Source organism: Lissotriton helveticus, chromosome 6, assembly GCF_964261635.1.
Source record: "Lissotriton helveticus chromosome 6, aLisHel1.1, whole genome shotgun sequence".
Taxonomy (NCBI): Eukaryota; Metazoa; Chordata; class Amphibia; order Caudata; family Salamandridae; genus Lissotriton; species Lissotriton helveticus.
Window position 1 is genome coordinate 33,344,111 of NC_136067.1, and position 24,044 is coordinate 33,368,154.

Here is a 24,044-nt window from a genome sequence, read left to right on the forward strand (position 1 = left end):
GTTGATTTTTAGGTAAGTATTATTTTGTACAATAATATTGGTGTTTTCAATATTGTTTGCAATAATATAATTGTAAAAAGTATTGTTTTCTAATTATTTATATGTGCTTTAGTTCATATTTTAATTGTATATCTGTCATATATGGTTTGTGTAATTGTTGTAAATCATTTTATATTATAATTTTTCATTTTAAGTTATTTAGCATTTTTAATTTTATTTTTAAGAGTAACTTAGTGTCGCTGCTGGTTGTGAGGTTTACAGGGGTACAAGGTGGGAAGTTAATTAAGAATTATCAATTAATAATTAATTTGCAATAAGTATTAATTATTTAATTGATAATTATGTAAATGGTGTCATTATTTTCTTTTGTAAGAGATATTTTGGTGTGGGTTGTTTTGTTTGTAGAAGTATAGGGTCGGAAGTTAATTGACTAATAATGTATTATTTGCTTATTAATTAGTTCATTGACAATTATATAAATTGTGTGATTATTATATATTTGTTACTGATATTTTGGGTGTCTGTTTTTGCATTTGGAGGGGTTATAGAATGTGAAGTTAACAAAGTAATAATCTATCAATTATTTATTATTGTAATAGTAAATATTTAATTTATAATCAGGTAAATAATTTCATTATTCTTTTTATGTTATATTTTAGGCGTGGGTCATTGTGTTTGAAGGTGTATATGGTGCAAAGTTAATGTATTAATAATCAATCATTAATTTTTAATTACATATTGAGTTATTATTAATTATGTAAATGGTTTCATAATTATATTTTGTGTTGTTTCATTTGTATGGGAATAGGGTGGGAAATTATTAAATTATAATTAATAAACAAAAATGTTATCTTTTTTTAATAATTATTTTGTATATTACGTAATAGGTTAATTGAGTTCATTTATGTTAATTATATTTTGATTGTGTATTGTTTTGTTTGGGGGGTGTTAATCAAATTTTATCAATCACAATTTTCTTTTAATAATTTTTTTTTGCATTTTGTAAAAATGTTGTTCTATAAAAGGTTAATACTTTTGTGTTTTTTGTCAATTAATAGAGATATTAACATATGTTATGTGTTTGAACTGGAATATTTATTTTACTGTTGCACTGACTGGAGTGGGTTTAGTAAACTTTACCCCTTTGAAATCCAACTTTTTCTCTACTGTTGCACAGCCTGGAGCGTGAATAGTAAATTTTACCCCTCCCGAGTCCAAAGCTTTCCCTTCTGTTGCACAGAATTGAGCGGGAATAGTAAACGCTTTCCCTGCTGTTGGATACACCGGAGTTGATATAGTAATCTTATTTTTTACACAGTTTAGTATTTGTTTTATTATTTTTTAAATATATGTAATATTATTTCTTAAAACAATATATACTATTTGTATATATATATATATATGTGTATAACCTTTTATTTTTATTTGATATTTTTATTACATGTGATGTTTTATGTAATTTGTTTTTATTTTTAAATTGTTTAATGTTTAATTATTTATTTATATACAAATATATATGTACAGATACACTTTTTATATTAGTAAGTTAAAAAACAAATTACTAACATAATGTAAACATATATATCTAATATTCATCGTTATAGATATGTATATATAAACATACCCACATGTTTTTATTTGAGTATGTTTATATAAAAATATATGTATTATTAAATGCTACTTCATTTCATGTAATATACATTATATTATAGTTATGCATTTAAGTTTTACTAATAAGAACTTTATATTTATGCAAAAGACGATATTTTTGTAATTTTTTTAAACAATATTAGTGTAAATTATATATATATTTTGATATTTTTGTATTTCCCTTTATAAGTATATTAAACAATATTTATGTCAACGATATTTTTGATACGATATGTGTGTGACACAATGTTTGTGCGTTCGATATGTTGTTAGTGAGCCGTCTCGGTCTCTGGAAGTTATGTGCACGGTGGGGATATTCCATGAACTTGCAACCAGTTCACAGATTTCTATCTATTGAACATACACATTACTGTAAAACTGTGAACACATTTGTGGTTTCACCCATACAAAATGCATGACAAGCCCTTCTAAAAAGGTTTATCTCAACTTTAACAAATCTTTAATTAGAATCAATTGTACAGAGATACACAGAGGAAGGCAGCCCTCGTGAGAACAAGTGAGATATTACTAATTCTTCTAATCCCTGGAAAAAATATGGAAACCAGAGTCCCCCTAAAATAAAAAAGAGTGAAGCCAAGCCCACTACATGCAGCAAAACCTTCCCAGCATGCACCAGTGCACAGGGTTTTACCTCTTCCACACTCAGGCGGGAGTTTTTTTTCTTTCGCTTTAAACTACCGAAAGTGGTGCCTATGAGGCCCTGGCACCGTTTCCAAAATGTTTTAGGGCCTGCGGATGTAGTGTCAGAGATCTGATAGTGTAGGAAGAGAGAAAGCGAGCAGAAAGGTAAGAGAGAGGGTGAGGAAAAAGAGACAGAGAGAGTGAGAGAGAGAGAGACAAAGAGAGAGAGATGGAATTTGAAAGACATGAAAAAGTGCAATAAACGACTGAGGAATTAAGTCAAATCCCTTCAAGAAAACAGTCAGTTCTTCTTAAAAGAGGGATTGTTATTTTTTGGCAATTGGTACATTTTTCATTTTCTCCCCACCCAGAAAAAACCTTCTGCCAGCACACAGTGAGAGGTTCAAATATATTCAACCCCCAAATAAAATTGTCACAGTATTCTTGTCAATTGTTATCAGTACAAGACATGGATGTCTCACAATATCACAATGGCTAATAACTTCTGGAACACAAAGGACCTGATTACCATCTAAGGCATTATTTATAACCCTACCACGGGTATATTATTTGTCGGGTGTGATTAATAATACCTATTATGAGTTCCTGGGAACATAATTTGGTGTTTAAAATACCAAAATCAGCAAGATATGGCAAATATCGCACGTGTCCGCCTGCAAAATGTCGGCAGGTTTGACCAGCCGAAATTGAATGAATAATGAGTTATTTAATACTCGATAATTATTGGATGCGTTAAATACATTCAAACTCACAGTGACCCATTCAGTCCCATTTTTGCACTAATGTCATTACCTAAGGTTGTATTGTTACATACTTTATATTGTCCTCACTGTTTTAATGATATGTTGCTTATACTTCTTTGACTGCGTTTGACATACACGTATCCTCGCTTGTACCTCAAATTACCTATGCCCACAACTTGTAGGTCGCTCGGATACCTTCGGGAATAGCTAGCACCAAATAAAACTCAAAATAATAATTCCGACCCATGTGTAAACAGGAGTTTACTCATGGGTCAGAATATTACGAGGAACTCGATATCAGGTGTAAGACAGCAATTCATATCTAAATGCACCAAACATGGATCATAAAAAAGAGGATTTGACTGAGAAGGGCATCATGGTGCAAATACAAGGTGCGCGGATGAAACTACATCGAAACGCCCTGAAAAACAAAATAAAGTTAAAGGTAACTTAGAACTGGCAAGAGTGTAAACAACAGTGGCAACAATATACAACCTAAAAAGAAATGACGTTGGAAAATTAAGATAGTAAATTAGGACTGGAGGGGGTAGGGGAGGATAATGGGATATGTACGAGTGATGGATAGAATGTGTATTCTACTGAACGAAAAGGGTCGGTTGAGAAGGATGGTGTAATGGATGGACAGTGAAGGGTCGACACTTACCTTACCAATCTGTTATAAGGCATTGAGATGGGCGGAGCTATATGAGATAGGCTTCCCAGTTGTTGTCTATATATGTCTACTGTGTTTAAGATAATATAAAAATGTGTGTATTGTGGGGCCAATTCACAGAACTAACTTAAGACAAAATCCTAAACTTACTACTTTTGGTATTCACAGAAGTTAGGATTTTGTCTTAAGTTTGCCTTAAGACAGACTTAAGACAAAATCCTAACTTAAGTCTACCTTAAGTCTGTCTTAAGTCTGTCTTAAGTTTCTCTTAAGTCTGTCTTAAGTTTTTCTTAAGTCTGTCTTAAGTCTGTCTTAAGTTTGTCTTAAGACAAACTTAAGACAAAATCCTAACTTCTGTGAATACCAAAAGTAGTAAGTTTAGGATTTTGTCTTCAGTTAGTTCTGTGAATCAGGCCCAAAGACTTTAAGAAAAAGATAGCAAATTGACCTCATCTCCCATTCCTGCCATACTAACTCAACCTTGATTGTTGATTTTACAGCTGTGGGGCAGAAGCAGGAATCATTAGGATTAGGATCCTTCTTTTTTTTTTTGTGTATTCAGATTTTCATGACCACCCTCTTGCGTCATTATATTTCACCAGTCTGGAGTGTTGGTAAATGCTGTACCGGGAATGATATTTTTTAGAAGCAGGTGAGACCTATTGTAAAGCTTCTTGCTTAAAGTTTGCAAATCTTTGCTTAGGTTTGGATTTTGAAACACATTAAACCTTGAAATCCTTGCTTGTTGTTTGATGTTCTCAAACATTGGATTATGGCAGATGTTTAATCCGTCTGAACCTAGATCCGATAACTGTATTTGGTAGGTGTAACTGCCGACAGTGACTTTGAGGACACATTTAATCTGATGTTCAAAAATGCCAGTGTCACAGCGTCACCTCTGTAACATCCCATTCAAAGACCAAAAGGGTCTGTTGCACAAGCTACTACTTGTGCAACGATATATCTGTAAGAGACATCAGTTAGTGATAGATTCCTTACCTTAGAATATCCCCAGGCGTCAGACTAGATCCGGAAAGCTTTTGTCAGCAGTACTCCTGCGCGTTGTTAGGCGTCGTCGTATGGCTCCGCGTGCGTCGCTGGCGTCGTATTCTCCGAGAGGACTTCACCGGAGCAATATAGACGCACCCACGCGCGCTGACGTCAGTTCTGTACACAACTTTCCGTGACAGGAACACAGAGCCATGTAAGATACTGACCACTGGTGCATAGAAACTAGGGCCCGAAAGGATGACCTTAACCCGAGTAATCAGTTCGCAGAATGGGGAGGATGGTTGGGGCGGTAAGGAATCTATCACTAACTAATGTCTCCTACAGATATATTGTTACACAAGTAGTAACTGGTGCATCTGAAAGAGACACGTTAGTGATAGATTCCTTACCTTAGAATAGATAACCCAGCAATACCAACCCCGATGGTGGGTCTGCGAATAAGATTACATCAGAAAGTCACGGAGAACAGAACGGCCAAAGAAGCCATCCCTCCAGACCTGACTGTCAAGGCAATAATGCTTCGTAAAGGTGTGCAGTGAAGCCCACGTGGCAGCCTGACAGATGTCTTGCAAGGTGACACCACATTCCAATGCAGTAGTAGCTGCTGTCGCCCTGGTAGAATGGGCACGTAGCCACCGGAGGTTCATTTTTAGCCATAGAATAACAGGCCTTGAGACACAAGATGACCCAGTGGGAGATAGTCCTCTTGTGAACAGCCCGGCCTTTCTTGGCATCTGCATAGCCAGCAAAGAGCTGGTCATCCACCCGGAATGTTGTGTGCGATTCAGGTAAAAGGAGAGCGCACGTTTAGGGTCAGGACGGTGGAGCCTCTCTTCCTCTCTGGAAGGATGCAGAGGCGGAAAGAAAGTGGGCAAGGTGGTAGTCTGCTCAATGTGGAAGGCAGTGACAACCTTTGGCAAGAAGGAAGGACGAGTGCGAAGCACAACCTTGTCCGGATAAACCGACAGAAAAGGAGGCTTACAAGAAAGAGCCTGAAGCTCACTCACTCTCCTGACAGAGGTGATAGCCACCAGGAAGGCAGTTTTCAAAGTCAGAAGACGTAAGGGACAATTGTGAAGCGGCTGAAAGGGAGTGCACATGAGATAGGTCAAAACAAGATTCAAGTCTCACTGAGGCATTATGAAAGGAACAGGAGGGACCATATGAGTAATGCCTTTTAAGAGTCTCTGTACAACTGGGGACTTGAAAAGAGAAGGCTGATCTGGAAGCCTCAGAAAGGCTGGAATGGCAGAAAGGTAGCCCTTGATAGTGCCCAGAGCAGAGCCCTGCCGGGCCAGAGAAAGAAGGAACAAAAGGACCTCAGAAAGAGGGACAGAAAGGGGATCCACAGTCTTGGCTGTGCACCATGCCACAAATTGGTTCCAGGCGTATACCAATTTGGTGGAGGGACGCCTGGCTGCCAGAATGACATCACAGACTTCGGGAGGCAAGTCAAATGGAATCAACTGTCGCCGCTCAATCTCCACACATGTAGCTGGAGGCTGGGCAGGTTCGGGTGGAGAACCGTCCCCCCCTGCTGCGGCGACAGAAGATCCTCCCGCAGAGGCAGTCGGATAGGAGGATCCAGGCTCATACTGAGTAGCCCGGGATACCAAACTCTTCGAGCCCAGTCCGGAGCCACAAGGATGACTTGGGCCCGGTCGCGTCTCATCGTCTTCAGAACTCTGGGCAGAAGTGGTATAGGCGAAAAGGCGTACAACAGACCACAACTCCACTCGCGACAAAGCGTCACCGAGCGAGCGCCGCCTTGGAAATTCCAACGCGCAGAACTGATGACATTGCGAGTTCTCTTGGGTGGCGAATAGATCTAACCAAGGCCCTCCCCACTGTTGAAAGAGACCTTGCGCCACCCCCGAGTGAAGACGCCATTCATGATCCATAAGACATGGGCGGCTGAGTTCGTACGCCCTGGCGTTCAAAGAACCTGCAAGGTGTTGAACCGTCAAGGAAATGCCATGATCTTCCAGCCGTGTCCAGTGGCACAGAGCCTCCTGACATAGGGTCCACGACCCCACCCGCCCTGTTTGTAGCAATACCACATGGCGATGGTATTGTCTGTGAACACCGGCACTAACTTCCCTCTGACAGAGGAGAGGAATGCCTTCAGTGCAAAAACAATCGCCCGAAGCTTGAGAAGGTTGATATGGAGCCGGGACTCTGCCGGAGACCAGAGGCCTCTGATCTCTGCCTCTCCCATGTGGCCGCCCCATCCCCGGAGGGATGCAACCGTCACCACTGTGTGCTCCGATTGGGGAAGGTAGCGGGATCTGCCGCTGACCCAATACTGATTTGTGAGCCACCACTGCAATTGTTGTGCAGCACCCTCCGAGATCTGGACGTAATCGGACAGGTTTCCCTGATGCTGCACCCACTGGAACTTCAGGTCCCACTGCAGAGCCTGCATATGCCACCTGGCATCGGTGGTCAGCAGGATGCAGGAGGCCATAAGTCCCAGCAGCCTCAAGGTCTTCCTGACAGAAAACCAGGACAAGGCTGAAAGATCGGAATCATAGCCCGAATGTCCTGGACTCGCTGTTCGGGAGGATAAAGACGAAAATGTGCCGTTTCCAAACCGCTCCGATGAGGAGGAGCTTCTGAGAGGGGATCAGGTGCAACTTCGGCACGTTGCTGGAAAATGCCAGCAAATGCAGGAGGTCGGCGGTAGTCTGCAGGTGGGAGATGACTGTCTGAGGCAAGCCCGCCTTGAACAACCAGTCGTTGAGCTACGGAAGGACTGAAACCCCTGATCTGCACAGATGAGCTGCAACCACCGCCATCACTTTCGTGAACACCCGAGGGGCGCTTGTAAGGCCAAAGGGGGGCACGTGAACTGAAAATGCTCCTGCCCGTGAATCGCAGGTAACGCTGATGGGCTGGCAGGACGGGAGTATGAAAATAAGCATCCTGCAAGCCCTGTGCCACCATCCAGTCTTTTAGGTCGAGAGCAGACAAGACCTGAGCCAGAGTGAGCATCTTGAACTTCTCCTTCCGGAGGAAGCGATTGACGTTTCAAAGGTCTAAGATGGGACGTAGACCATTGTCCTTCTTTGGAACCAAGAAGTAGTGGGAGTAACAACCACGACCTACTTCTGGCATCGGAGCGCGCTTGATGGACCCCTTGGCCAAGAGGGCCACAACTTCCTGTTGGAGAAGTGCCAAATGAGCCCCCGACATGTGGTGGAACAGGGGTGGCATAGCTGGGGGGGTAGACTCGAAGGGAAGGGGGTAGCCCCGTCGAACAATCTCCAGAACCCACATGTCAGATGTAATGGTGCGCCAGTGGGGGAGGTGATGATGAATCCTGCCCCCCATTGGCGTCTGGTGGGCCTGAAACACCGGACTAGGGAGGTGTGGAGGCACTGGTAGCAGGGGTGTTGGTGGACTGACCCGCACGCTAGCCCCGTGACCCTCCTCTGCGAGCCCCAGGTCCGCTGCTGCGCTGGGACTGATGCTGCGCAGGCTTTTTCTGAAAGGAACGTGTTTGCACGCCTCTCCCGGAGCTTCGAAAGGAACGAAAGTTGGAAGTGCAAGGAGTAAGTGCGGCCGAAAGGCCTAAGGACTTGCCTGTGGCCCGAGAGTCCTTAAAACGCTCCAATGTGGAATCGGCCTTATCACCAAAGAGGTGGGTGCCATCGAAGGGCATGTCCATCAAAGTATTCTGGACATCTGCAGAAAAGCCAGCCGTCCTCAACCAGGCATCACGACGTAACGCCACCGTTGTGGAAATTGCCCTACCCAGCGAATCAGTGGTATCAAAACCACAACATACATTGTGCTTGGCCGCATATCTCCCCTCCACAAGAGCTCGGTAGAGAACTGTGCGAGCCTCCTCTGGACACTGAGGTAGCACCTGCTCAACCGCATCCCATACAGAATGGGAATAGCGGCCCAAGAGACAGGCAGTGTTCACAAACCGCAGTCCAGAACTTTCGGAAGAATAAATCTTGTTGCCAAACTGCTCCAATTTCTTGGATTCCTTGCCTGGTGGAGCAGAAGGAAACGCACTCGGGACGTGGAGGCCTGAACAACCAAACTTTCAGGTGTGGGGTGCTGGGTGAGGAAGGCAGGGTCGCCCGAAGCCGGGAGATGACGTCGACCCACACCCTTATCCATAGGGCCCCTTTGGTGGGCCGGACAAAGTTCCCAAAAGCACATCATAAAGTGCCTCATTAAACTGCAACAGCGGTTCTGTAGAAGAAGAAGCTGGCCGAAGCACTTCAGTCAGTAGGTTGGTCCTGTCAGCCACTGTAGGGAGCTCAAGGTCAAGAGCTTCGGCCGCCCTACGAAGCACCGTGGAAAAGGAACCACTCTCCACAGTAGCTGAAGGGGATGATGAACCACTTTCGGGGCTCCCGCAAAGTTTTCGGGGCCATGGCTCGGCAGTGGGAACACGACTCAGTGTCATGGTCACGCCCCAGGCAGAAGAGACACTCATGGTGCAGGTCCATCAGCGACATCGTGCGCGGACACGCCTCGCAAAGCTTGACACCGGGCATCCCTATGCACCAGAAGTAAGTTTTACTTACACTTTAATCAAACAAACACTTTAGTCAACAAGTTGACGGGGTACCACTCTCTCCGGATCTGCGCTTGCTGGCGTGGAAAAAGAAAGAACTGACGTCAACATGCGTGGACGCGTCTAAGTAGCTCCAGTGACGTCATTTCGGCGAATACGATGCCAGTGACGCACGTCGAGCCGTACGACGACGCCTATTGACGAGCAAGGGTACTGCTGACCAAAGCTTTCCGGATCCAGTCTGACGTCTGGGGATATTCTAAGGTAAGGAATCTATCACAACGTGTCTCTTTCAGATCTTGAAGGACCCCAACCAAGGGGCTGCTGTCCGCACTCTTTGATCCAAAGACTATCACCATGAACTATAAATGTTTGAGGTGGGTTATTCGTCTATCCTATATGTGAACTGGATCATGAATTGCCTTATAGGCAGCATTTTTTTTTGTGATCTTAAATTGTATTTTGAAAAGTTTTTTTCTCTCATTTTTGCTTCCAAATATTGATGAAATCTCACAGCTAAATCCCATGAAGCCAGTTGTTACAAAATGTTTCAAGCTCTTTCAGACACCCCAAAATCCTTGTACAAAAACAAACAAAAAACATACTTTGCTTGGAAGCGAAGATGCCACACTGGTTGTAAGAGGATCAGCCACTGTTACTGTGCACAAACAAAACTAAAGCCTCCCTGCAATATAAGCCTCAGAATTTTAAAAAATGTACATAGAGAAAAACAGAGAGAAATGAAGACTTAAACAGTGAGTGACTGTTGAAAGACAGAGATTAAGGCAGGGAGATCACAGAAATCGAGAGCTACTTTGTCGGCTGCGTAGAGCCTGGGAGACTGGATTGTGGTTCCAGGTTAGTGTCAGAGTGGCTGCAGTGGGACATTGATTCTGTGTGGGGCATGAGTGCGGCCTTAGTGTCAGTAGAGAGTGTGTAACGTGCAGCTGTAGGGAGAGAGCGGTATACCCTGAAAAGTGGTGTCGCTGCAGATTAAATGGAGTGTATAATGTACAGTAACTGAGGGGCAGATGTATTGAACGATTTTTTTGTCGCAAACGCTGCGAAACGGTAAAAAGCAGTGTTTGCGACAAAAACATCGGAAAATGGATTGTATCAACTAAAACTCATCGCAATATTAAGGAATCGCAAATTGCGATTCCTTAAATGCTATGTAAGAAGCAATTAAGTTTTGCGAATTTACACTAAGAAATCGCAAATTACCACCAACTTTTAGTTAGTGGTAATTTGCGAATTCTTTTACAAATGCACTTTTTGGCATTTGTAAAGGTGCCATGTGGCGCTCAAACATGCCCTTAGGGCATGTATGTGCGCCATATGGGCACACATGTAAATTTCAGGGGTGCAGCAGGGTGTCCTTGAGTCACCCCTGCACCCTTGAAATAATTCTCAATTTGCGATTAGCAAATTGCGAATCGCAAATTGAGAATAACTTCCCATTCCTTCCTATTGGGCCTCCTGGCCCATAGAAATGAATGGGAAATTATTCCTTAATTGCGATTAGCAATTTGCTAATCGCAATTAAGGAATTTTAAGAAATCGCTAAAAAATAGCGAATTTCTACATACATACCATTTTGCAATTCTCAAATAGCGATTCTCAAAAAATCGCTATTTGAGAATCGCAAATAGGTATTTTGATACATCTGCCCCACAATGACCTAAATGATGCTTAGAGACTTCATCCATCCATCCAGACTTAGTTACCATGATTTCCTTCTCTTTGGGGTCTTCATCAGGATTTCTGACCTGGGGAGCCTGCTGGGAAAGTATGGCGAGACCAAGGATTGTATCATGGTCGGACCTCTCCCCTGCATGGCTTTGTGGGCTATGCAGAGGGCCTTGAATGTAACTCTGGATTGGATTGGTAGCCAATGCAGCTTCTTCAGAGACGATCTCGCCAATTCGTATCGGGGGATCTTGAGAAGCATTCTGGCTGCCGCGTTTCGGACCACCTGCAGCCTGTCTGTGACGTATTTGAATATGTTACGTTACAACGCGATCAAAATGATCGCGGAACGTTACATCGCAGTTTTTACAACGCAAGTCGTTACAACGACTTGCTTTGGAGGGTGCTGGACTTAGGAATAGTATGATTTACTATTCCAACACCAGTCTACGTAAAGTAGGGAAGGTGTTGGAATAGTAAATCATACTATTCCTTAGGTTATAGTGCCATCCAGCGCAAGTCATTGTAACGACTTGCGTTGTAATACCTGCGATGTAACGGCATTGCGATGCAATGCCCACATGGAACTTGATGTTTCCTGACATATTTAGGAGAGCCAAGGTACAAAGAGTTGCTGTAGTCCAGTCGCGAGACCACCAGGGCCTGTACCACGGTCTTTCTCAATTTTTCTGGGATTACGTTTATGATTTTACGGATCATTCGTCGCATACCGAAGCAGATAGCCGAAAGTTTTTTGGCTTGTGTTTCCATGGATAGGTTTTTGTCTAACCACATCCCCAGGTTTTTTATGGAAGTTTTAGGAGTGGGCGGGCGGTACAATTCCCAGGCCTGCTGATCCCTGCCCGTGGCCCATGGTCATTGCCTAGGAACATAATCTCTGTTTTGTCCCCATTCAATTTTAGGCTACATGCATGTTCCTATTTTTTCCAAGCATGGAACAAGCTGCAAATGGTTCGAGCTGAGTTCTCGATGAGGTCGGCCATGTTGTGCAGTATGGAATCGCACCCCCTGGAATAGGATGTGAGAGGGGGGTGGCGTGATTTCTTGGAGACCCCGATTTGGTGTTACTCAGGAGGAGGCCTGTACACTCTTTGCTCAACGTAGGGAAGGAATTCAATGAAAGAGGCGGAGTAGGCTTGGGCAGTTCTGGACAGGGATGAGAGTTTGACTTGCCTGCTCTGTCCTGCATCCCTTCAGAGTTGTCCCCGGAGTGTGTATGTAGCGAGTTGTCGATGTTTTTGACTTTGTTCTTTGGAAAGTGGCTTGTTCGTTGCATCTCTCCTTTGAGCAGTGGGGTATGTGTGAGCATATTTCAGCTGTGGTGAGAGATTTCACGATTTTGAATAATTCTTTGGGTGAATTGGAGGACTTATCAGTCCTCTCCTCAAAGAAAACTGCATGCGCTTTCTTGATATCATCATGATATTGTCAGATGGCAACTTTGTATGATGCAAAAACAAGAAAGTAAGGGCCAGATGTATCAAGATACACTTTTGCGATTCTCAAATAGCGATTTTTAAGGAATCGCTATTTGAGAATTGCAAAATGGTATGTATGTAGAAATTAGCAATTTTTTAGCGATATCTTAAAATTCCTTAATTGCGATTAGCAAATTGCTAATCGCAATTAAGGAATAATTTCCCATTCATTTCTATGGGCCAGGAGGCCCATTGGAATGAATGGGAAGTTATTCTCAATTTGCGATTCGCAATTTGCTAATCTCAAATTGAGAATAATTTCAAGTATGCAGGGGTGTCCAAAGGACACCCTGTTGCGCCCCTGAAATAAGCATGGTTGCACATGTGGTGCACATACATGCCCTAAGGGCATGTATGTGCATCACATGGCACTTTGAAAAATTCAAAAATTGGCATTTTTCAAGAAATTCGCAAATTACCACCAACTTGAAGTTGGTGGTAATTTGCGATTCCTTAGGGACAATTAGCAATTTTTTAAAACTTCATACATTGCATTTAAGGAATTGCAAATTTTGCGATTCCTTAAATGCAATCGCAAAATAAGGAATCGCAAATTTGCGATTCCTTATTTTGCACTGAAATTTGCTACATACATACCATTTTGCTCAAATGAGTTGCGAACCCATTTGAGCTTCATACATCTGGCCCTAATATCCTGAGCAAAAATTGTCTACAGCAATAAGCACAGTCCACATCAGTAGTACGGTAGTCTCAAAGTTCTTCTTTTTCTTCTCTCTATGTGCCTTATTTGATCTTTTTTTCCTATTTGGTGATATGGTTATGTACATTTGGTCAGGGGTCTCTGCTCATTGTGTGCTCAGCTCTTTTTGGGCCTTTTTGTTGTCTTTTATAGACATGTTTTCTGTGAAGAATATTGTAGTTTTTAATATGTTTTTTTCTGTTAAATGTTCTAGCCCTGAAGAAGTCTGTGGTTGACTCCACAGTAAGACGAAACACGTGTTAGCTACGACCAGTGTTGAAGTGTGTTTTAAAGAAATAAAGAAGAAAAAGAAGAACTTTGAGACTACTACTGATGTGGACTGTGCTTATTACTGTGGGCAATTTTTGCTCAGGATATTACTTTCTTGTTTTTGCTTATATGTACTTGCTTTGTCTGCATACTTGGTAATGGTGGATGGCCACTATCTATATCCTTGGAGCATTCTGATATAGTCATTATTACTTTACGCAACATAGCGCAACTGTTACCCAGCCATCCTTGGTTCGGTTTGTAACTTTGTATGATGGTTTGAGGTCTGGGTCATTAGTTTTCCTCCAGCTCCTCTCAAGCTGTTTACAGTGTTTCTTTTGGACCGCTAGCTGGGAGTTGAACCAGGCTGCTCTATTGGGGTTCCGCGGGGCTGTCGGCCTGGGTTTTCGAAAGCTTCTATCAACTGAGCTGGTGATCCAGTCTGACCATTGCTTGTGTGCCTCGTAGAGGTGTTCTGAGGTTGGATGGGTAGTGGCCTCCAGATGACTGGTCCGCGTTTCTGGTGCAAGCCTGGACCATTTACGTCCCAGGACTGTGCTGCCCCCAGTGGGCTTATTCGTAAATGCCTTCTCTTATAGGAGAGGAATATAGAAGTGGTCCGACTAGGGTATCTGGATAAGTTAGGCAGACAAAATATCGAGTTTTAAATATCGACATACAATAATGCCGTTGTTTAAATATCGAAGGGACATAATATAGAAGGTAAGTTATATCGATATGTTTAATATCAATGTTAGTATGATCTATGTTATTAATATCGATGTTAGTAATATCTATGTTACTAATATCGATGTTACTAATATCGATGTTAGTAATATCGGTGTTACAAATATTGATTTTTGTATGATTTTTATGTATATTATTATGTATTTTTTATCTATTTAATTTTTATTTATGTAATTTAAGTACATTTTGTATTTTAGTACCGTAGCGGGTCTGGGTTCATAGGGGAATAGAGTGGGAAGTAATGTAATTATAGTAAATTAATGATTAATTATTAGGAATTATAAATTAGTTTTAATTAATTGGTAATTAATTGTAATTAATTGATGAATTGATAATTATGTTCTGTAGCAGGTTATGGGTTTATAGGGGAATAGGGTGGGAAGTAATTTAAATGTAATTAAGTAATATTTCTTTTGATTCATTGTTTTGTAAATTATATTATTGTTAATTAATTATTAATTTTGTATTTATTATTATGAATTGGTAATTATTATTAATTCATTTTTACTTAATTATTTATTGCTAATCATGTTTTTAATAATTATGTATTGGTATTTGTAAATTGTTTATATTTATTTACTAATTAATTTTTGTATTATTTTAAATTATTAATGTATTTATGTTATTTTCACCTTCTACGCTATCCAACACTTTCCCTACTGTTGCACTCTCTGGAGTGGGAATAGTAATTTTGTGTAGCGGAACCCACTAGCTGTGTAAGTTGCATTGCCTCAAGGTCGGATAAAAGTCACTTGGAGGATGGGTTATTTGTATCGTCCAAGTAGACGTTAAAATCGCCCAGTGCTGAGAATGCGCTTTTTCCTACGATTAGACTGGCTAGGAGATCAGGTATGGACTCTTTAAAAGATGTACATGTCCCTGGGGGCCTGTAAATAAGACTGCCAGAGAAGGAGGATGTGGGCGTGAGAGCCAATCCGAAATGAATGGCCTCGCAATTGGTTAGTTTGATGGAGCAGCTCAATAGTAGCTTATAAATAATGGCAACACCGACTCCTGCTTTTCCCGCCCTGTCACGTCTGTGTATCCCATAGCCTGGGCGAAGGGTTATTATGATGTCTGGCATTGAGCTTTCTTAGAGCGACGTTTCTGTAAGAAACAGAACATCAAGTTCTTCTTCCTCTATAAGCATCCCGATCTCAAATTTGGGACCTGCGAGGGATCTGCAGTCGATGAGGCCGATCTTCCGGTGCTTGTAATTATTGCTCATAGTCTGTTTGTGGCTGAGGTTAAGCAGAGTGATTTTTAGTGAGAAGTCACAGTTTTGTAAGTGGGTTCTGACTAGGAGTGGGCGAAGTAGCGCTACGAGTAGCTACGCAAAGTGCACTTCGTACTACGCGAGCTACGCGTAGCACTATGCGAACTGCGTAATAACATGTTGCACTGTGCAAGATGTCATTTTCAATGATTGCATAGTGCGGACAAGCATCTGGCACTGTGCAAGCATTGAAAACGGCCTCTTGCACAGTGCGAGCTGTACTTTTCTGCCGCTCGAGTAGATTTTTATTCGAGCTGCAGCTTTCTCAACGCGGACTGGTAGTTTCTCATGGCGAGCGGTCGCGAGCATGTGCGACCACTCGCAATGAGAAACCTGACCTCCCCGCTTTGAGAATCCCGCCGGGAGGTTTATTTTCCATGCTCGTGATCGTCAACTTGATGTTGCTGATCGCAAACAAGGAAAAAGTCACATGAGGATGTCATTTTGCTTGCTCGCGGTCGCCAACTTGACATTGAGGACCGCGAGCAAGCAAAAAATGACCCCTGCACAACGCTACACATGTTTGCACTGTGCTACGTGCAGTTCGCATAGTGCGAAGTTGCGCAAACTTCGCAAACTATGCGAGCATAGCGTAGTACTTTGCCAAGGGTTAGTTCTGACACCTGTAGAATTGTCTGCATTGAGTGAATGTAAGCAGAGTGGGGACATGGCTGGCCTAAGGAGTTCTGGTTCTATTTCTTCCCATCCCATATCCCCATCCTCGTCACTAGAACCATGGCGCTTCAAGACTTCATCCATCCATTCCAGATCCCCATCCTTGTTACTAGAACCATGGCGCTTCAAGACTTCATCTAGCGATCCCAGATACCCATCCTCGTCACTAGAACCATGGTGCTTACCCGGTGCACACCATCTGCTTGCTGCACCTCTTCCACGCCCTCCACTTTCTGTGCCTGTGGCTTCATCTCACCATTCCGGCTGATGCTTAGGATCAGGTTGACTGTGCCCCCAAGACTGCTCGTGCCAGACTGGGGCATCACCACCACCGGTGTCTCCGAGGGGTCCAGCACCAGTGAGGAGCGTGGTACCCCTAGCTCTGAGAAGGAGGGCGCAGCGGGGTGCTCCTGGCTGTCTTCTGTTGCCAGGTCCAGTGGATCTGGGAAGCCTTCCCACGCTTGACCGTCCCAAGGAAGCCGGCTGCCAGGCTGGTTAGCTGGCACTCTCCGCTGACTGGAGGGCGGGTCCACAGAGCATGCCAAGGCAGTATGGGGCAGAGAAACTGCCTCATTGATGGTTACATCACTACAGCATTCCTGCAAGAGAGAAAAGCAGGATTACACATTTCTGTGAGCAAAAATGGTAACACAGGAAAACACCCTGATGCCTCAAACCAACACCTTGCTCGTGCGCCCATCACTAGTGTGACCAGTTCCCAAATGATTTCACATTACTGGAGCACCTCGTGTTCAAATGAGGCCTTTTATATAACAAATGTGTGCATTCTGGGAGTCGTAGTCGTTGTTCAACTCAAATGTGCCAAGTGGGAAAATGCGCAGATCGTTTGCGAACGCAAAACCCAGAACTGTAAAGGTTGTGGTATCTGGACTGGATGTATGTCAGTACAACGCGATCTTTTAGATCGCGGTACTTTACAATGCGGTTTCTACAACGCAAGTCGTTACAACGTTGGAGGGCGCGGATTGAGGATTATTATAATTTTCTATTCCAACACCAGCCCACGTAACAGTAGGGAAGGTGTTGGAATATAAAATTACAATATTCCTTAACCAACAGCGCCATCCAGCGCAAGTCGTAGTAACGACTTGCGTTGTAATGGCAGCGTGGTAAAGGTAGTGTGGTGTACACACCGCGTTGTAAATGAAGTTTCCCATCTGGACTCGCCTCCTCAAATTAGATCTGAGAGTCTGCCTCTGCTATGACTAAAAACACAAAAAACACAGCTGTCGGGAGTATTTTGTGTTACGCCAAAGCGAGGTAGAGTTGGCGGAGAGTAAGGCACCCTTTCTTTTTGGTTCTCTCTTGGCTTACTATACAAGAGTCGGGTTTGTGGACCAACCACCTCCAAGCTGTGTTTGCAGATCCTAACACGTCCCGAGTCTAACGTCCTGAGGGCTGCATTCACTCTGTGCTCATTGCAGGCACAGTACACTCTGAGAAGAGCACAGTATTCTCTTTCAGTACCGGAAATACATCCTTCCAGCATTTTAGGGTAAGTTTTGAAGTGGAAATACTTTACTCTGTAATTCTGGAAGCGGACATTGAAATCATTTCTCAGAGTGTTAAATTGTAAATTTCATTCTGGATGGGAGAGTTTCAGGTGTTTACAAATACATATTCTTTAACCCCTTCCATGCTGATGACGGACCCCAGCCATCATGCACTACGGGGCTCGTGTGCTGATGACGGCTGGGGGCGTCATAAACCAGCCCACTCGCAATTCTGCGGTACAGGCGCAGAATCGCGGCGGCACGGTAGGGGTTAATGACTTGGACATTATTATTATTTAAAATCTTATATAGCGCGCAGTTACCCTTGGGCATCCCAGCGCTTTTCCAGACAAGATCAGATGTTACTGGGGGACAGAATTAACGCACTAAACGGGGAACAAAAAGGTTTTAAGACCTTTGCGGAAACGCAGTGTGCAAGACTCGGCGCGTAGTTTTAGAGGAAGCGAGTTCCAAATCTTTGCTGTATTAAATGAAAATCTTCTCCCACCCGTGCGGGCCTTTTTGACTCTCGGGACTAGCAAGAGATGTTTCCGATCAGATCGAAGCGTTCTGCTTGCTTTGTATGGAATAACTAGGTTTTTTAAAATAAGGGGACCTTTCCCTGAGAGGATTTTATGGGCCGTGCAAAGTGCCTTAAAGGTCACTCTCTCCCGTACTGGGAGCCAATGCAGCGCCTTTAATGCCGGTTTCGCTGATTGCGTCCTCGGGATATCCATAAGCAGCCTTGCCGCTGCATTTTGGACCTGCTGAAGGGTCTTGAAGGTGGATTCAGGGGCGCCCAAAAAAATGGCGTTACTATAATCGAGTCTAGATGTTATAAGACCCTGAATCAACAGCTTCCTCGATGTTAACGGTAGGAGAGGGAAAATTTTTCGAGCCGACCGAAGCAGGGCATAGCACACTCCTGCAGTTTTCTTGGCTTGGGTGCGAAATGACAAGTCTGGTTCTAGCCAGACTCCCAGGCTCTTGATTACTTCTTTGGGGGCTGGGAAAACACCCATACATCTCGGCCAGTGAATCGAAGGGAAAAGGGGAGTTTTGCTCCCCAGCAGCAATATTTCCGTCTTCGAACCGTTCAGCTTAAGGGAGGATTCTTCCATCCAAATATGAACATCCGACAGGCAGGAGTTCTAAGTGTCCGGGTTGTCGGCCAGATGGGATAAAGAAACCACCAGCTGCGTATCGTCAGCATAGCTGACGATTTTGATGTCATATGGGGACACTACATCCTCCAGGGGGGCCATGTAAACATTAAATAATGTAGGGCTCAAAGAAGAGCCCTGTGGCACTCCACACTGGAGGGGAATTGACTTGGAACTCTCACAGCCATCCCGAACCTGGTAAGATCGTCCGGAAAGGAAAGATCTCAGCCACTGCAGGGCCACCCCTGACATCTGAAGTGCACTCCACTGGTTTCTTTGTCATTAGCCTGAGCTCCCACTTCTGTAACACATCCTGGTCCAGTGTACACATGGGTGCCAGGAAGGTGCACAGAATTTATGAGTTTGAGTGAAGCAATTTATTTATTATGTTTTTGGTAGTTTTATATAGCGCTAGCCTGACCCGAGGGTATCGGAGCGCTTTACAGAGGATACATTGCGAAGATAACAAGAAAATACAAGAGAGTGACAAAAATGCATGTCGATGTTGAGGTATCGGCTTCGTATTCGAGGGAACATCTGTTTCGTATTCTCCCCGAGATGTTGCAGGAGCGGAAAAAAGTCTGTACCTCCACTCTGAAAGCTCCTATCGGTTTCCTGGGTCGGTTGAGGAACAGGATTTTGAGTTGGCTTTTGATTTTTACAATGGAGGGGATGGTTCTGATGTGGGGGGAGGGGAATGGAGTTCCAGATTTTAGGCGCGTTCCCGGCGAAGGAACGAGTCGCAGTTTTTGTTTTTCAAGTTTTTGGTGGAATGAGAAGGAGGGAGTTAGAGCTTCTAAGGTTCCTGGCCTGACCGGCTTTGTTGAGTTTGGCCGCCAGGTATTCGGGTTTGCCGGTATGAAGGGCTTTATGATTGAGGCACGCTATTCTTAAGCTGATCCTCATTTCAACTGGGAGCCACTTAAGTTCACTGAGAGCCGGAGAGTTGTGGTCAAATTTCTTGATTCCGGTAACCATTCTGGCTGCTGCATTCAGAGTTGTTTTGATGGGAGCTAGGTGTGACTTTGCAATCCCTGAGAGGACTGCGTTCCCGTAGTCCAGCCTGGACAGTACCAGGGTTTGGGTGGCCTGTTTGAGATCACCAGGCGGGATGAAGGGTTTTATTTTGTTCAAAAGTCTGAGGTTAAGGAAGGCGCTCTTAGCCGAATTCTTGATGTGTCTGGACATGTTTCGTTTCCGGTCTAGGGTGATACCGAGTGATTTGACAGAGTCAGCAAGGGTGAGATTTCCGTTCAGCGCATCTACGGCTTTGAGCCATTCCACAATTTGAGGGTTCTCCTCTTTGTTCGAGATAAGAAGAATCTCGGTTTTGTCGGGGTTTAGTTTAAGATGATTCGAGGACAGCCAGTGTTGGACATCATTCAGTACGTCATTGAGTCTTTGAATGTCACAGCTTGCTAACAAATCTTACCATTCATACGTATCATCATCTCTTTGTAAGTACGTTCTCTCCTTCCGAGTTCACCCCACTCACACTTGGTTAGGAATGGGGAGTCCCACTCATCTAAAAAACAGCTCAACGTACATCTGAGGTCATGCCTCAGGCCCAAAAACTGAAGAGCCTTCTTGGTCCTTGTACACATCTTATTTCTAACTAATATTATCACCAACCTGAAACTAAAGACCTGTTCCTCTTACAGTTCATTGCACTGACTGGATATTAGTGAAATTGAGTGTTGTCTACTAATCATACTGTATCAAAGTTTCTGGTCCCTTCCATCACCCGAGGTGACGCTCGACTGCTCACTTCAATGCTTGGAGAGAATCATGCGCCCGAAGGGGCGCTGCCCACACAGTGGACACTGCCCACTAACCACTGGGTGCCACAGGACCCCAAGAAAAGACCTCACACCCACCTCACCTGACCACAGTTGTCTTCTTGCCTCCTCAACGCGTTCCCCTCACTCTGCAAGACATCATGGGCTAGATGTAGGTAATTTTAATTTACCGATTCGAAAATACCGAATTTTACCGATTCGGTATTTTCGAATCGGTAAATGCAATGTAGGTAATCAATCGGTAAAAAATACTGAATCGTTAAGATTCGGTATTTACCGAATCAGTAATTACCGATTCGGTATTTGCCATTCATTCCTATGGGACTGGAGGCCCATAGGAATGAATGTCAATTACCGAATCGGTAAATACCGATTCGTTATTTACCGAATCGCTAAAAAAGCCTCCTACATAGGAAAAGTCTATTACCGGTCAGTACCGGCCGATTTCGGCTGTTACCGACCGGTAATAGCCTACCTACATCTAGCCCCATGTCACCTCATCCAATATTAGCCTCCCGCACAGCCTTTCCTCATGCCACCCTGATTCACGAGCGAGAATCAAAGTAACAGAGAAACATTTGAGGGGTTCATGATGTGGCCTAAGTTGATTTAGGTAACTCTGCCTCATCCTTTGACCCAGAGAATACAAACACACAATTCCTTCCGGAAGTGATGGTGGAAAAGCGGCCAGAGCACTAGGGGGCCCATTATGATGTCGGGCAAATTCCCCCCGTCAGGCTGGCGGTGGCTACCGCCAGCCTGGCGGGGGCAATCCGCCCGACATCCGCATTCGAATTCCCCCCGCCATATTAGTATGGCGGGGGGGACCTCTGCGGACGGAAAGACCGTCCGCCGCTTTTCCGCCCCGGTCGCCCGCCACAATGCTAAAAATACCGGATGCGCCCGCCACAGTGGCAAACGCATCCTAATACCCCCTGTGGGACTGTGGAAAATTAGTACGGTTTGGTGAACATTATCTGCGCCATCTTGCCTTTTCCCTGACGCCACACTTTTGTCGTGCGCGCCCGCCATTTTAGGTGCCCCGATCAGGACCATCCCTTTTTGCATGCCACTGGCCCCCGACATAGCCCTTCGCCCACACCAAGCCTGCACGCTGACCAACCCCCCCCTGCTCGCACCTGCCTTGAATCATAAACCCCTCTTCAGCGCGGCTCTGCCTCAGAACCTCATCCTGTTCCCAGCGCGACACCTCCCTTCTTCCCTTTCCTGGTCCCCGGCCCTTTGATGCAAACCCCTTTTCCCCGTGTGCCCGTTTGTCTTCCTCGTTCCCAGGCCGACACCCAGCTCTGCCGATACTATTCCTTGCCCCTCCCCGTGCAATAGAAAGCTTCCCTCATCAAAGGATCCCCGAGTTGATCAAAGCCCCCACCCCATGAGATCCGATCGAACCCCGCATTCCATGAATTGGCGGAATATCCAGCTGCGCGATAGTCATCACCTGTTGTGACCAGGGTGGGGACTTCTACTGTAAATGTGTGTGGGAACGGGCCCGAAGGGGGGATTCCGGGAATGTCTTTCCGTACATCAAAGCATTGCCATGAACATGTAAACTGTAATAAAACCGCAAAAGGCTGTATATAAGGGGCCAGGCCTCAGAAATAAGTTAGAGCACCTCAGAACGATACCTGCTGTCTGTTTTGCTGTGTTCTCCTCCGGAGAGAATAAAACCTTGTTTCCTGCTTTCCAGTCTCCAGCGCCTGCCTCTTCATTGATTAATAATTCGTGGGTCACAGAGGCAATACCGCCGGGCAAATATCGATTGTCCCCGACCCAGGTTTTACAATTGGCGTCCCAAGCGTGGGGCCCATCAGCGACTCGTGGATCCAGTGGGAGAGGTCCCGACGACAGAGTGAACGACTGCAACGATCGGGAGAGCTCTTGCCCAATAGACCCTCGTCTGGCAGCCGATCATCCGAACTTCACTAGTTCCGAACAGACCTCTCTCGAGTGATCTACGGTCCTGACTGGGAACCATTAGGAGTGCCGTGAGAAATACGAGAAAAAGAGGACGAACGGGCGCTGGATTCGGAAGACAAGAAACTGTCCATACGGTCCGGGTAAGGTCGTGTAAACACGACGAATTACGAAATAATTGCTTGATTGTTTAAAAAAATACTAGTATTACTCTTTGTTAACTTATTTGGAGATTCACTGTCTGCACGCGGAGAAACAGTAGGCTCTTTCCCTTTTGCAAACAGTGAAGGATAGGTAACGCAACCGTCGTGCCTATTTTTCTCCCCCACTGACTCTATTATTTATTAACGGTTTTTGGGAGATTCCCTCTCCCTCACTGATTAACTGGGTTCTTTGACCCCGAACTACTGTTCGCAGATTGTCTTCTGGAGATTCTCTGTCTGCAAACCGGAAATAACAGATTCCTCTTTGCGGATAGTGAAAGGGTAGAGGACGCAGACTTTTGCGCCCTACTTACTCTCCCCATTGATTCTACTCTATCTTATTTATTATTGATTATTCCTCGTTATTGGTTACTCTTTGTTATTTTGTTCATGAGGTATTCACTGCCTGCAAACAACGTAGAATAGAAATATTCTGTCTAGTCTTTGCGCGCAGTGATAAGATAGGCAGTGCTGACTTTTTGTCCCTCGTTGCGAGCCGTCATGTCTGTCTTCTCCCCACTGATTGATAATTGGTTCAGCCCGGACCGTGTATTAGAGGTGGACCATATAGCTCCACTGGAAGGCACCCCTAATAAGGACATGTTCATAAACTATGGATTAGTTACCATAGCCTATAATAAATTGTGGCACAGGTATACCAAAGAAAGTCAAGACAAACAGTGGCCACTGGTAGGATCCTTTGACCTTGATAAAATAGAAACGTTGGAAATAGCCCTTCGCAATAATAAGACAACGCCTATTATGCTCGACAGTCTCGGTATGTGGCGCAGAGAGGCTATGCAACGACAGAGAAAAGACGAGGACAAATCAGGTAGAGAAATATATCGACAGGACAACCCCGGGGCACCACGACCCAAAAATTATCCCCCGACACTACGCAAAAGACGGCCAGACTTAGGGCAAGACCAATGCGCTTTTTGTAGATATGTCGGACACTGGAAAGCCCAATGCCCGACTCTACTGAGCGTGAGTAGGGGCAGAGGGCCGACAGGAACGACAGGCCGGCAGAATGAGAAAAAGCGCGAGACAAAGAAGAATCCGACTCACATGGACAGACCAGATAGAACCACCACGTTTGATTATGCCCGATGGCACAGATTTCGCCAGAACGATTTCAGCGACATGTTCGAATTTTCCTAGGTCGGACAACGTTGAGACGGGAACCCAGCCTAGCTCTAAATTAACGGACGAAAAAGATAATTATGGCCAATAACTGTTTTTATGTTTGTCTCTGGATCTTGTGTGTCATGCTTTTACTGTTCCCCCCGTCTGAGCT

The 24,044-nt window shown here is 44.4% G+C and overlaps 1 protein-coding gene across 1 annotated transcript in view; it reads right to left on the bottom strand.

The window, feature by feature from the left end:
* LOC144762155 (uncharacterized) overlaps nt 1-24,044 on the bottom strand; it is a 269,735-nt gene that overhangs the window by 70,656 nt on the left and 175,035 nt on the right. The window contains exons 23-24 of the mRNA XM_078647312.1: nt 16,319-16,732; nt 2,303-2,422 (exon numbers count right to left, since the gene is read on the bottom strand). Of these exons, the coding sequence (XP_078503438.1) occupies nt 2,303-2,422; nt 16,319-16,732 (534 nt within the window). The remainder of the gene's footprint in view (nt 1-2,302; nt 2,423-16,318; nt 16,733-24,044) is intronic.